Source organism: Syngnathus scovelli, chromosome 8, assembly GCF_024217435.2.
Source record: "Syngnathus scovelli strain Florida chromosome 8, RoL_Ssco_1.2, whole genome shotgun sequence".
Lineage (NCBI taxonomy): Eukaryota > Metazoa > Chordata > Actinopteri > Syngnathiformes > Syngnathidae > Syngnathus > Syngnathus scovelli.
The window spans coordinates 9494676-9508429 of NC_090854.1; the positions used below are offsets into that span (position 1 = coordinate 9494676).

Here is a 13754-nt window from a genome sequence, read left to right on the forward strand (position 1 = left end):
TTCATTGTATGTTCCCTTAGTGGTAAGGGTAAGAAAAAAATATTCTGGAAAAAAAACTAAAAAATACCCAAAAGTCAGCAATCTGGTCTGGGATCCAAGTATATTTTGGGGGGAATCAGTGCCCCCGCAGCCCCCCATCTAGCTCCGCCAAGGTCTAAGACATCGCCACTGTTTTTAGTATACACAGATAAAGAAAAAAATGCCTCGTCATCATTTTATGTTCACCGCTGAATCTTTCTGCACAAGACTCAATGCATAGACACTCGTGGGTGATGTTGGTTGCCTGAAAAAAAATGAAGCCCGGTCTTGATCTCCCTTCCTTCCTTCCTCTCTGCCACTGCTGTCTTCCCTGCCACAGGAAGGATGAGATAAAAGCTTCTTTGAAAACTCAGGATCCTCTAATTACTTCACGCTTCCCCCATTTCCTTGTGTTTCTCTCTGACCACAGTCTTGTCTCCTCACTTCTTATCTTTACCCTTTGGTGGTCATTCACTCTTTCAATCAGCATCCCTCACTTACTAACCTATTAGAAGCTTCTTTCTTTTTCACATCCTTTTTCAACATGTCATTTATGTTGAGTCAGGGGCTTTCTCTGTAGAGAGAAAAAAAGAGGAGAGCGGAAGAGATTAGATTAAATACAGGATGAGAATATGATAAACAACAAGAGTAATGTGACAACAAATGTACACCGCCACAAATCCTGATTCAGTATGACGGGTTGGCGTAAGAAATAAATGAGCCACAGTGCAGCACAAAAAGATTAAATATGTAAGGATGAGGGATGCTTAAACGGCGTTTTAATCTATAATGAAGCAACATTAAAAATAATGAAGCTACAAATTGATGATATGAAAACATGTCGGCAAAAGGAGTAAAATAAAAAAGTCTCCGTCCTTCTGTACCTCATCTATGGGGCAAGTATTTTCTATATTCTTAGCCAACACTTAAAAAAAAAAAAAAAAAATCTCCAAACTTTCTTTGACCTCTCAGCACTCCCGTCAGCCAATACTCATTTTCACACATTTACTAACAAGTGCATTACAAAGAGGGGGTAAAAAAAAAAAAAGAAAGACCCGGTTTCCATGGAAACTGCTGCATCAGCTAACCTATTTTTGCATGAGCCGAGGCCACTGGCTGATGAGGGGACAAAGATACAAGTACACACATGTAGCTTAGCATGTAAACAATATGTGACATAAAAGCACAATAAATTGTTGCTTATTTCAGTATGGAGGGAAAAACAGACTTTGCTTAAGTCAGGTGAGGATAGCAATTTTCAAACTTTAGGTTGTTTGCAAATTCAACCTTTTTACAACTTCATGGCCGTAGCTATGTTAGCCTCCTTAACAGACAATTTAATTGCCTTGGTTTTACCATTGCAGCGCCAAAATAGCTTCTTATCACTTTTAGCTTCTGCTTAAAAGGGATTGAGAGGGATTTTCATCCAATAATCACTCTCCAGCACTTCTCGCTCTACCTTTAAATCTCAATTATCGGCACCGGGAATGTATATAAATCGGATAAAACACGCTGAGCGCAAGACCTGGGTGACAATGATAAAGACTGGGAGAGATGAAGAGTGGCTTGTTGCCAGCATTCGTGAGCGAGGCCTTTAAATCAAGCCTTGACAACATCAGACTGACATTCGCTTTAGACGAGCCGCTGTGGCATTGCAATATTCCACAGTCTTGCTACGGGCTGTAAATAGAGCTTGAAGAAATGCCCGGTCCCCGTGGACATTATGCAGCAGGACCCCGATTTCAAGTACTTGACCTTCGTTTTACTACCAGACAGTCCCATTGCAGTTCAATCAGAATTTCATTTTAGCACCAATATATGAACTAAACCCCCTCTTTATATACAGTCAGTGGCCACCTCAATAGGGACACCTGTGTGTTGACTCTCATTTAACACGTTTGAATGCGAGTTGTTAATTCTGAACACTGCAGAATCCCCCAGTTTTAAGTGGGTGTGTACACTTATGCAACTTCTGGATCAGTTATCATTTACATTTATTATTAGTACTCTTGTGTAATAAAATTGTGCCTTGACATTTTCTTCATGAGCATTTTCATTGTGGGTGGCAATTAATCCATACGCCCCCCCCTAACACCGCCCTGCCACTCACCGTGCAAAGTCGCATACTGACACGGGGACGAACTAGCGCATTCACTCCTGATCCCTCTGGCGCTGAATGATTGCAAGAGTGGAGCAGGTCTGAACAGGTGGACGGGCAACGTAGGCCCGCCCGCATTCACAGCTGATAACACTCAACTCCATGTCGCTTCCAATGTTGTGTTAACAGACGGCAGTTATAATACTGCAAGCTGTCTAAATAAACTTAAAAAAAAATAGTACAACTGCATAATTTAAAAAAAATAAAAAAAGGAGTGGATGAGAATGTAGGAAATATCCAGGAGTGCCAAGGATTTGGGACAGAATCACACTTTTATAAATAAACAACACATATTTTACTTTTAACCGCTAGAGGGCACTAAAAGACCATTTTTACTCGTGAGGTTAGTTGCCACTTTGCAGGTACACAAGCTCCGGTAATAATAAAAAGTACTTAAAAAAAAGAAAGAAAACAAATAATGATATTTTGTATTGATGACCATCATTCGAGAGGCAAAAGTGAATATTGTATAGTCGACAATTTAGGATCTGCATCGAAGGCTGCAGGTAAAACGCAAAAAACATAATATGAGTGCACTTTTACGGCACAGTCAAGTTAAACCACAATGATAAACACACTAAGCTCCACTTATGAACAGATTAAGGGTGAGCTATTTTTTATTTGAGGGGGAAAAAGATTATTTTTTTCCTCGCCTACCCAGTGCGACTTATTGTCGTAATTACTTCACTTATTAGCTCTTGCTTAGTCATATGGCCGATTATGTTGATTGACAAGTTGTCTGGTCTCTGTGTTCTTAATCAATTTGACTGTGCGCACGCGCCACGATTGCGATAAGTGATGATGACGAGGATGAGGATGGCGATGAGAGCGTGACCTCAGCGCCTCCAGCACAGCCGCGAGAAACACGATCGGATCGCGCGCACACAAAAGCGGACGGACACACGGCGGGGGAGGCGCACGGACACACTGGAGGCGAAAGTGCACGACGACGCACGCGGGGCGTCCCTCGACTGTTTCCCGTCTGCTCGCCTCCCAGAATGTTCTGTGCTCGAGGTCCGTTCCTCCGTCACAAGAACCACCAGCAGCAGCAGGAGCAGCAGCAGCAGCAGCACCCGCCGCCGCCGCCGCGTCTCCACGGAGCCTGAAGCCCAGATGATCACCCTCTCCGCAGACATGGACGAGTCTTCGTCGTTACTGGATCTCTTGGAGTGCTCGGTGTGCCTGGAGCGCCTGGACACCACGGCCAAGGTGCTGCCGTGTCAGCACACCTTCTGCCGCCGTTGCCTGGAGAACATCGTCAGCTCCCGGAACGAGCTGCGTTGCCCGGAGTGTCGCATCCTGGTGGACTGCGGAGTGGATGATCTCCCGGCGAACATCCTGCTCGTTCGCCTCCTGGACGGCATTAAACAGCGGCCTCAGCGAGGCGGAGCTGGAGCGGGCAGCAGGCAGCCCATGGCCGGGGGCTCGCTGCAGATCTGCGCAGCTGGGATATCGGCGTCTCCTCCGGGCAATGCCGTGAGAGAACTGCCTGTCGCTACCCGGAGCTCTCCTGTAAAGGTAGCCCATCTTCTCACTTTTTCTCTGCACTTTTCCAATTGATCGGATCTTGCACTTCCTTGATACTACTTGTTTTCCATTCTAATGTGACAACAATGACAACAGCGCTGCTGTCTCTCCTGCTGCAGTGCATCACCGGGTGAACACTGGATACATTGTGCAGATATCTTTCCAAGATTCTAACCCGATTATCTCTGGTGATTTGTAGCTATAAAACCGAGGATGACTTACAATAGTTGCTCTTTGCTTTTCTTGTATGTGTTCACATATTGCATCACTGATTGTCTGATGATAGGGAAGCATCAGAAACTTACCTGGTAACACAATCCCATGCAGGCAGCAGGAGACTCAAGTGTAATGCGCACGAGTGAACTGCAGATGACTCATCTACTGAATAATATGTGTTATCCTTGTACCTTTCATCTCACTTGGCATAGTTGGACTTTGAGTGTGAATTTGTGCTCATGGTCCTTTAAAAAAAAACACTTTCATGAGCTCAGTAGGTGAAGAAATCCAGATTGTCTGCAGTGTATCCAGGGGATCAGTTAGTTTTATCATGCATGTCCAAAAAGTGCAAGGTGAGAGTTTTATTCCATATAAAAAGGAGAACAAAACAGTTTGTGATATATTAGCAGGTGTTTCCTGCAGGTGGAGTGTTTTCAGAGTGACTCAGTATTGGCATGCAAGGTGCATGCCGATGTTTTTTCTGCAGTCTGAAGCAGGTTGATCCAACAATGGAGCCCATAAAGTCAATGTTAAATCAAGGGTCGCTCCAAGACAATTGTTTCCGCATTAGGAAGTGAACTTAAGAGAGCAGAAAATCACTGTCTTGTTTTGAGCTATGCACGCCAAGGTGGATTCTCAAGATGGCCATTTAATGCCTTTAGTAGTCCCCACAGATGATGCTGTCAGAGTTTAATTTCAAGCATGTGCTTATGAACGCATCTTTTTCCGAGCACCGCTTCATAAACATTGCTCTTGCCGCTTGGCTTCTAATCAACTCGATAAATATTCGTCGCCGCCGGTCACTTTTAGCGTCGTGTTTTTCTCCTGCTTTGACTCTCCTGCTTCTCAAACATTATGCAGAAAGACACAATTTGTTGGCCTCTTTTGTCTTTCACCAACAATGTGTAGTGTTTATTTCAGGACTGTGTGGGATGTGGAACAAAAACTTCCAAAGTCTGGTATGCAGCATTGTTTATCTTCATTTACCCCTCAAAGATCCAGTAACGCCTCACTTCTGAATTTTAATCTTTTTGCGTGTCAGTGCTTTGCCACTTGTATATTTGCTTCTTTGAAACGTGATGGGAGCTGACAGCAACCAGCAGGCAGTGGCACTGTTGAAGCAAAAGTATTGGGACACTTGGCACTTAACATCCATCCGTCCATCCGTCCGTCCGTCCGTCCATCCGTCCACTCACAGAGCAGCACCACATGGAAACAGTGTCCACCTACTTACAGGCACTCAATATATCGTCTCCTCTGTCGGAACAACGGCTGTTGCGGGACTATTACTATTCCGCCTCTATCTTCTTGCTCTTAATTACATGCCGCATCTCTTCCAGTCGACCTTACTGCCTGACATGTTGCGGTGCAACGTCCAATGAAAGCCCATTAAGGAAAAAAAAAATCACTTTAGGATTCGCATTGTAGTGATGTTCGTAGCAACACAAACTCATGAACTGTAAGTTCATATTTGCTGTCACCACTTATACAAATTCCCAATTAGGATTGGGCTTCTATGAATAATGAGGCTAATAAAGTCAGGCTCTCCGCTCTCTCTCTCTCTCTCTCTCTCTCTCTCTCTCTCTCTCTCTCTCTCTCTCTCTCTCTCTCTCTCTCTCTCTCTCTCTCTCTCTCTCTCTCTTCCCAATAAGACTTATCTAGCAAAGTGACCATTGATTGATGCACTGGAGTGATTCGGAATGATGAAGTGTAGCCGCAGCCAGCAAGTCGACTATGGCCATGAAATGCAATTTAAATCTTCCGGGACATTTCCGCCAACACTTAACACCCCGTTTCCATTCATTCAATATTCCTAACCTTTGGGACATCAAGTAAAGAGTACACATAGTAAGTTTTAACATTCATCGCAACATGGCTGAACTAATCAATAAATCAATCAGTCAGTCCTCCGCCACGAATATGCACGCAGAAATGTACACACAGGGTTGAGACCGGACTGTTTGCTTTCGTCCGCCCCCAACTGCGAAACCACTCGACTGTATGTGTGTATGCCACTGAACACACACACATGTGCTTGCACAGACACACACACACAAACTATTACGATCCACAATCCCCCTGTAGCCACTTTGCCCAAGTCCCCTCCAGGCTCCCCAGAGAGCATTGCTCCATGATAAAAGTGAGAATTAATCTCCTCCACGGGGTACGGGGCCGGTGTGCGGGCCCCCCCTTTCCCGCACGCAAAGAACACGGGGCCTCACAAGAGGACAAAAATCTGACATGGCACTCACACACGCCATTATGGAGGGTGTCAAATGGGTCAAAAAGAACACTACTTCAAGTGGTGAGGAGTGTAAATACGGTGTTGCTATGGAACCTGAAGAGCAAGCAGAATTGCTGAGTCGGCAGCAAGACCAGCGTTTTTTTTTTTTATGCTCGTTGGGCTTTGACCAATAGGACTTTGTCAAGATTGATGAATTCCTTGCTCATTTGAAACATGATAGTGGGCCGCTGGAAGAAAAGCCGTTGCTGCACTTGATACATTTTAGAAAGAAGAAATACGCAGACTTTTGGCTGCACATCAAAACATATTTACTTTTTTATGTATTTTTTTTCTTTGTGAGCAGAGCTCTGAGGCTTCAGTACAACTGTGTGTGCGTTTGTGTGCGTGTGTGTAGCTACTTCTGGCTGATTTGTTTACCGTGTTTTTCCTTATCCAGCTATCCAAACATGTCAAAGGAAATCAACATTTAATGGCCCTTAAATACAACTTAAATGTGGTTATTTTGTTGTCCGCTTCAGGATGATGGATCATGCACTGAAAAAAAAAAGAAATATATTAAGAGCACGTATGCACATATTTTGATCATATTTTTTTTATTTTTTTTATCTCACATCTGGTTAGGAAGGTCCAATATGGCCCCCAAAAGCACAAATAAAAAAATGTGCATGCACATGATGGCTGCTAAAGCCTTGTCCGCATTTCCCACGGGTATATGGGTGGAATCTCATCAATTCCATCCCCCAGTCTAACAAGTTCACACATAGACATTAGGTTAAAGGTCAACTCCTTCACTTGGTGGGCAAGTGATCTTATGGAAATGAGGGTGAGATGTCAGTGGTCAGTGGTCATGACCCCGCATTTCACTGGTGGCATTTAAAACACTATCCGTACCGTAAAGTAGTCAACATGTCAAAACATTGAAACAAGTCAAACTCTTTTCATTTATTTATTTGTTTGCTGTAACCAAATAATCACCACTCTTGAATAATCAATTCATAACTTTCCCGGGGGGGGGGGGGGGGGGGGGGGGGGGAGGAACAGATTAATGGCATTTCCATTCAATTCAATGGTGAAAGATGATTCGAAATATGAATTTTTTAGGCAGTCTCCCAAAGTAAGCACAGGTGCTTGCGCGTTCAAATGTCGCAGGTCCTTCCTGTAGACTCGCCAAAAGGCCTCTCCCTCTTCTCCTCAACTTTCCCTCTAATGGGTAGTTGTTGAAACGTGCCCACCGACCACTTTAAAACCGGGCGGGCAACAGAAACTTGGCAAGAGTAGTGTCGAAAGAAGAAGAAAGAAATGAGCGCAAGCACGCACACACACATGCAGGCACATTTGAGGAGAAGCGGGACGTACGGCCATGAATGCAGGGCTCTCTCTTCGCCGACCTGCTGTTCCCTCTCACGGCTCTCCGATTCAATCCGTCACCGCCAATGTCTTTTGGGTCTTTGTGAAAATCAGTCTCTATGTCTCCCTACCAGCCAACCCACCCATTTCGCCTGTGGGACCGATTGAACTTTCCATGGTTGTTCAGTTTCTTTTCACCAAACATTTTTTTTTTGTATTCAAAATTCACCGTAAGGACTTAGATGATCTGAATATAACAACGGGCGACGTCAAGTATTGAATAAAAGATTAAATATGAACAATGCATCAAATAGTTTCCATTTATGCTGCAAGCTCTACTTATGAAAACAGTCTCACATTTGGAGTCGGGGTTAACTTAAGAACATCCCAGGTTATTTTGGGACACTGTGATCCACAACATTCATGGCTGTAGTACAGCTGCGATCGTCTTTCCGTTCTGACGTCTGCTCCGAAACATTCCCTGTTGGATCTGTTATGAGTCACGGGAAAAGTGTATGCGTTGGTATGTCGGTGGCATGTGATTGCGGTTGATGGGTGTGTTAAATGTATTCAGCGTAGCGATATATATTTATGTCGTGTGTGGTATATGCAGCTGATCTCGTACGATGGGAGGAAAGTGAACGACAAAGTTTGTGTGCGTGAAAATTTCGACAATTATGTAAACAACAAAAGTTCAAATTTGGATTTTTGGATTTCCGCTATAAATGATGGGAATTTAGATCATAAAGGATTTTTGTTTTTGTGCATTTATCTGTTTGTCCATGCTATTAGGTGTTTCTTCAACAATCACAGACAACACGTAGTATTACCAAAGACTTGTTGCCGTGGCAACATAGATCAGTCTGGCACTCAAATTCATATCCCTGTTATGTGAATCTTGCAAGTGAAGTAGAAGTGTCTTTCTTGTCATTGTAGGGTTAGGCCAATGTTTTCTTAGATAATCCACTTGGGTTTTTAATCATGTCAGATTAAATATTTCAATATGTCAGAAAAACTGAAATTATTTTTCAATGAACATCAACCAAGCCATTTGGTAATATTCCACGGTTAGATCCGACGCCACGTTTAAAAATTCAACTCGATTCAACTTTGTGCACAACTTCCTGTAAGAAAGATAGCACTCACAGCACAGCAGGCCTTCAGGAAATCACACGGTGATAATAGTTCAACCGATCCTTGTCGAAAATTTATCAAAGATATGCAACCTGCAGTCACGTCACAAATTGTTTCCGGCGTGAAAGACGCAACTGTTTGGTCTCAATTTTAGCGTGTGTTTGGAACTGAAATCTGATTTCAGGACTGAAGAACACATGCTGCGTTGGAATAAAAGGAACAGATAGGAGCTTTTGCTTTGGTTCTGGCTGACTCGTGTTCTATACAAGTTGTTACAGTCATTAAGTTGTAAATCTGAGTGGAAATCTATCACTGCAACGTTTCTTACAATTCTAGATCTCTTTTATTCATTTTTGTCTTCATCTAGCAACAAAGCAGATGAGTATGTCTAATTTAGATCATTTGAATCTCCAATGACAATTTGCTATGCTGAGGATTTGGTTACTCCAATTTGTCGTTCCTGCTGTGAAAGAAGTTTTCCCTGTACTTTAATTAATTTTTATACAAACAGGAACAATTTGAGTGGTGTAAGAAGAGAAAATATTGAGTTGAGGAGGACAAAGTGTCTGTTTGGAAACAAATTGTCTCAAAATTTGCTACTCAGCATGAAAACAGGAGACTCGTGCTAGTGCTTCTATCTTTCTTTCATACATATGTTGAGGCATCATTTTGTATTTGTTAAGACAGGACTGGCCAAGTCCAGTTCTGCAGAGTTCTTATATAGCCTGTTTCAGGTGTGTGCCTACTCCTGCACATCTAAAGCATTGGGAAAGCCTGATGGCAATCCTGATGGTTTGTATCAGGTGTGTTGTAGTTTTTGTGGATCTGGATTATACTGGTTAAAAAAAAAATGCATCACGAATAACAACATATAAATTGCTCTAGGTCACATTTTTGTTGGTAAAAACTGATCCCCGGAACAGAAGAGCTCTGAATCGGCCACCCAAAATTTTGGTTCCCTAATCATGGGTGAATTTTGGGTGCGACTTTTTGATTCAAGCTTTTCCAGATCACGTTTATCCTATTGGAGCGACTTAATTAGGCTTTCTTTTCTTCCATCTTCTTTCAATGACCAACAATTTATCTTAAATAATAATCATAAATAATCTTGGTTCCCTAATCGTGGGTGAATTTTTGTTGCGAATTTTTGGTTCAAGCTTTTCCAGTTCATGTTTATTCTGTTGGAGCGACTTAATTAGGCTTTCCTTTTCTTCTATCTCATTTCAATGACTAACAATTTAGTCTACATCTGTAATGCTGTAAAATCCTGCCAGTTTCAACATTGCGCATATTCATGCAACAGACACCAGCGTTGACAGTCCTCAAACTACAAAGTAGCCTCGTCTGAATACCAAAGCATCCTTCAGCACCGCTGCGCGTCACTGTCATGTGTCATTTCCCCTTTCTCTCCCTTCACCCTCATCACTCCCATCTTTTTTGTCCGAGTGGTGCTTGTGCCATCTCAGAGCGACTTTGAGCAAACGGTCGCGGCCGTTTTGCTACTCAATTCGCTATTCATTCCCTTCATGGGTCCTCAGACAGCTGGCTGGAGTCCCAACTCATCTCGGGCTTCCGCTACCAGGTCCTGCCAGCTCGATTAAAGCGCCACAGGTCATCAAGCCGTTGATTTGGCACGAGCTGCCTATTGCATTGGAAAACCTCTTAGTATGCCCAAACTGTGTTTTTTTTTAGAAAGTGCAAACAACTTTTAGGTTAATCCTAAGCATACTATTCTCTTCAACTAAGCCCTCTTTAGCCTAGCGATACACAGGATATATTTTCTGGTGAAAAAAATGGCAAATACAAAAAAAAGATGTGGACACGTTTCAGAAAAAGATCATCTGTCATTCAGGGATTTGAACTTGTCACAGATGAATTCATAAATTGCACCAAATTACATTGATGAGTGACAAAGAAATGTCACAGCGAATCACACTTCACCGAGAAATCACTTCCACTTACCCATTGAAACGGTTTAATCCCGTTTTAATTGTACGCTTGAAAACAAAGCGACTTCAACTTCCAGAGGTCATTTTTTTTACATTTCATTTCACTCCGTCATAAGATATAGTATATCCATTGTGTCCCAGTTCCAACCCACATGCAAGTCCCAGAACAATTTCTTTCCTGTAATCAAGGCTAAAATATGACTATGGGCTTAAACTAAGTGCTGTGTATGTCCCTCAACGTACTTTTCTTGCAGTCTTCAAAGATGCTGGCTTTAGTTGTGATGGCAGCATTAATCAAGTGGGTGGAAATGTTCAGGAAAGCCACAGGAGATACAGACGCTGTCGTAAAACTGGGACAGTGTCAGACCCCGAGGCCGTGGCTTTCCCTTTTTCCTCTCTGAAAATACTTTTTTTTCATACATTAACCCCATTTCTGTCCTTATCAACTCTTGTTTTTCTTTTTGCCGCAGCCTCCCCCGGTTCACCTCAACCGCTACGCCGCTCGTTATCTTTTCTCCGTTCGAGTCCATTGTGTGTTTTTGTGAGAGATGAGAAAGGAAGCTGTCCTATCAAAGTGATTTACAAATTGCTGTGATCAGAACATAGACGAAACCATAGAGGAGGCTTTAGAGGACACGCACAATAGCACAAGATGCTGTGAAACCAGTTTTGAAAGATTCTGTGCTCAGACTACAGAAGACAATTAGGTAGTTCAAAAAAGAGTTGATTAAATTTGCTTGTCAACAAAACATGATGTGATTCAAGATGAATCTACAGTACATTTATCAAGCATTGAAATACATATCCAAATATGTCGCAATGTTTGTTTGTTTAGAAACTAAAATGATAGTCCCGTGAGATTTAAAGCAGAGAAATAATTCGCTCAATGGGATATTTCATATTTTATTTAAATTGCTGCCAAGTTAAATTGGAATAAAGCTTGCAGAACTGGCACTTTCACAAGAGGTTCTTATCAGTACTTGTGGTTACAGACTGTGGCCAGGAAGTCTCACATAAACATACTGAAATGTACAATATAACCTTTACGGAAAACGCTAAATGGAATTCTGTGCACATTTCGATCTAAGCTAATTCAAATATGTTTTACATTAAACAGCAAACAATAGAATTTCTCTCATGGCTGCTTCCGTTCTACTGCTGACTTCTTTTCTTCTTTGCTCCCTCTCTTTTCTTTTTCTGTCTTTGAGTGACACAGCAAAGCTCTTTTATATCTGCTGAATTCAGCCATCCCCCCCCAAACACACACACACTTTGTTAGACATTAAAACAATGTCAGCAGGAAGGCTTTTCCCGCCTGGTTGTTTCCGGTTCCTTTTATGTCTTCTATATATGATCATGGTGGTATTAAAGTAAAGTCCACAGGCGCAACCGCTCGGTCACGCTTGTTCTTCTCTTCATTTGCCACCAGAAAATTACATTCCTGCCGCTGTTGTTCCCTGTGATGTCCCTGTCCTAGATAAGTCACCTCTGTCCCATGGCGCATGCAGATAAACACACTTGAATGAAGCAGTGTAAACACAGAACTGTATTGCCCACTGTGTGTCATTGTTTTTTTGGTTTGTTTTTCTGATATATTTGCTTTTTATTCTTACAGGTTGCTCTCTACATGAAGAAATATTCTCTCATCTTTTGTGTACTTGTCTATAATCCAAACGGGTAGTAGATTAGAATCAAGAATTGAATCCTAGCTTAATACGAAAACAACACAGTCCGCTATCTAAGATAGCACTAATTGAACGGTTTATTTATGAGTTAATATGACAACTAAACTGAGAAACGAGTTGTAAGAGGACTTCCATACTTAAAATGTCTCAAAGGAGATTTGAAGCAGTATCACACTTCACCGTAGATACCAACAACCATATCCAAAAATGCTTCCGGTCTTTAGCAGTGTAGCTCACTTCATATGTACATTTTGTTGGGCCAAACAGAAACATGTGTGTTCCCAAGCTGTAAAAGTCAATTATCGAGGGGGTGGGAGTACAAAAGCCTCAATGTTAGCCATCCCAAAAGCAGTAATCCCATTACTGCTGCTTTTTAAACAATGTCTGGTTTTGCTTGTCCTCCCCCTTAATGGTCCTTCCCCGATGTCGAGCAATTCTGCTGACTGACATTCCTCTTCTCAGACAGACTACATTCCTGGCCTCAAGCTGTACATAGTCTCTGAAACCACAGCGATATTACATGCAAACAGACAATTGCTTATATCCAACCCAAAGATACACACACACGCACACCAAGCTGATTGAGCAGCCTGTAACAACAGATGGGCCCAACCCCGCAGATGTTTGTGTTGTTGTCAATCGTGAATAAAGATCGCTTGTTGGATATAATTGAATCTTATGACCAGTGTGTAGTTTACCATGCAGAACGCATGCAATGTGCTTTAATGCTTTGCCCCCCACACCGACAGACACTGATTCATTATTCACTCGTGGTCCATAAATGGACAGCTGGGGTAGAGTGGTGTCCCACCGGTAGTGTAAATGCGCGGGTGTCTACGTCAGCGTCTTCGTGCATGTGCTGTGTATGACATTTGGACTTAGTTTGGTCTTCCCTCATAGGGCTGAGAATGGTCTCCTTGTGGTCACTCCTCTGTCTGTGTGTACAGTATGTGTGTGGGTGTGAGGCCACTGTTTAAACCCGTCATCTTTGTGAGGTATTTCGCAACACTGTCTTAAAGAAGCACAGTCCCGTTAGCATTAAGCTAGCAAACGCCACTCGTGTGGTTGCCGTATACATTTATGTGGGTTTCATATTACGAATTCTTTCGTACTGTTACGTTGAAAAATTACAATCAGTAAATTGAACTTTAATTTCCACCGCAGGCATCAAGGAAATTCAGTCCATTCTGAAAAATATCATTGGATTAAATGGCGGTTTAGCTAGAAAAACAGGCATATGTTCTCATTTATCAAAATGGATTATCCCAGTGGAGTCACTTTAATACGATCTGATTCAGTCCATCATTCCACCAAATTTTCAGTTTAAACCATATTGTGCTGGTTAGGTCAATATAATCCAAGTTTTAATAATCCACTTTTGGACCTGCATGATCCATGACGATGATTTAGTTCACTCTACTTTAATATCAGTGCACTGTAATCCGGTTTAGACTGGTTTAGTTCTCATAGAGGAG

General features: G+C 42.4%; 1 protein-coding gene across 1 annotated transcript in view; it reads left to right on the forward strand.

Moving 5' to 3' along the window:
* Nucleotides 1–2812: 2812 nt before the first annotated feature.
* Nucleotides 2813–13754, forward strand: part of LOC125973305 (E3 ubiquitin-protein ligase SH3RF3) — a 41831-nt gene continuing 30889 nt past the window's right edge. The window contains exon 1 of the mRNA XM_049727316.2: nt 2813–3694. Within this exon, the coding sequence (XP_049583273.1) occupies nt 3290–3694 (405 nt within the window). The 5' untranslated portion in view covers nt 2813–3289. The remainder of the gene's footprint in view (nt 3695–13754) is intronic.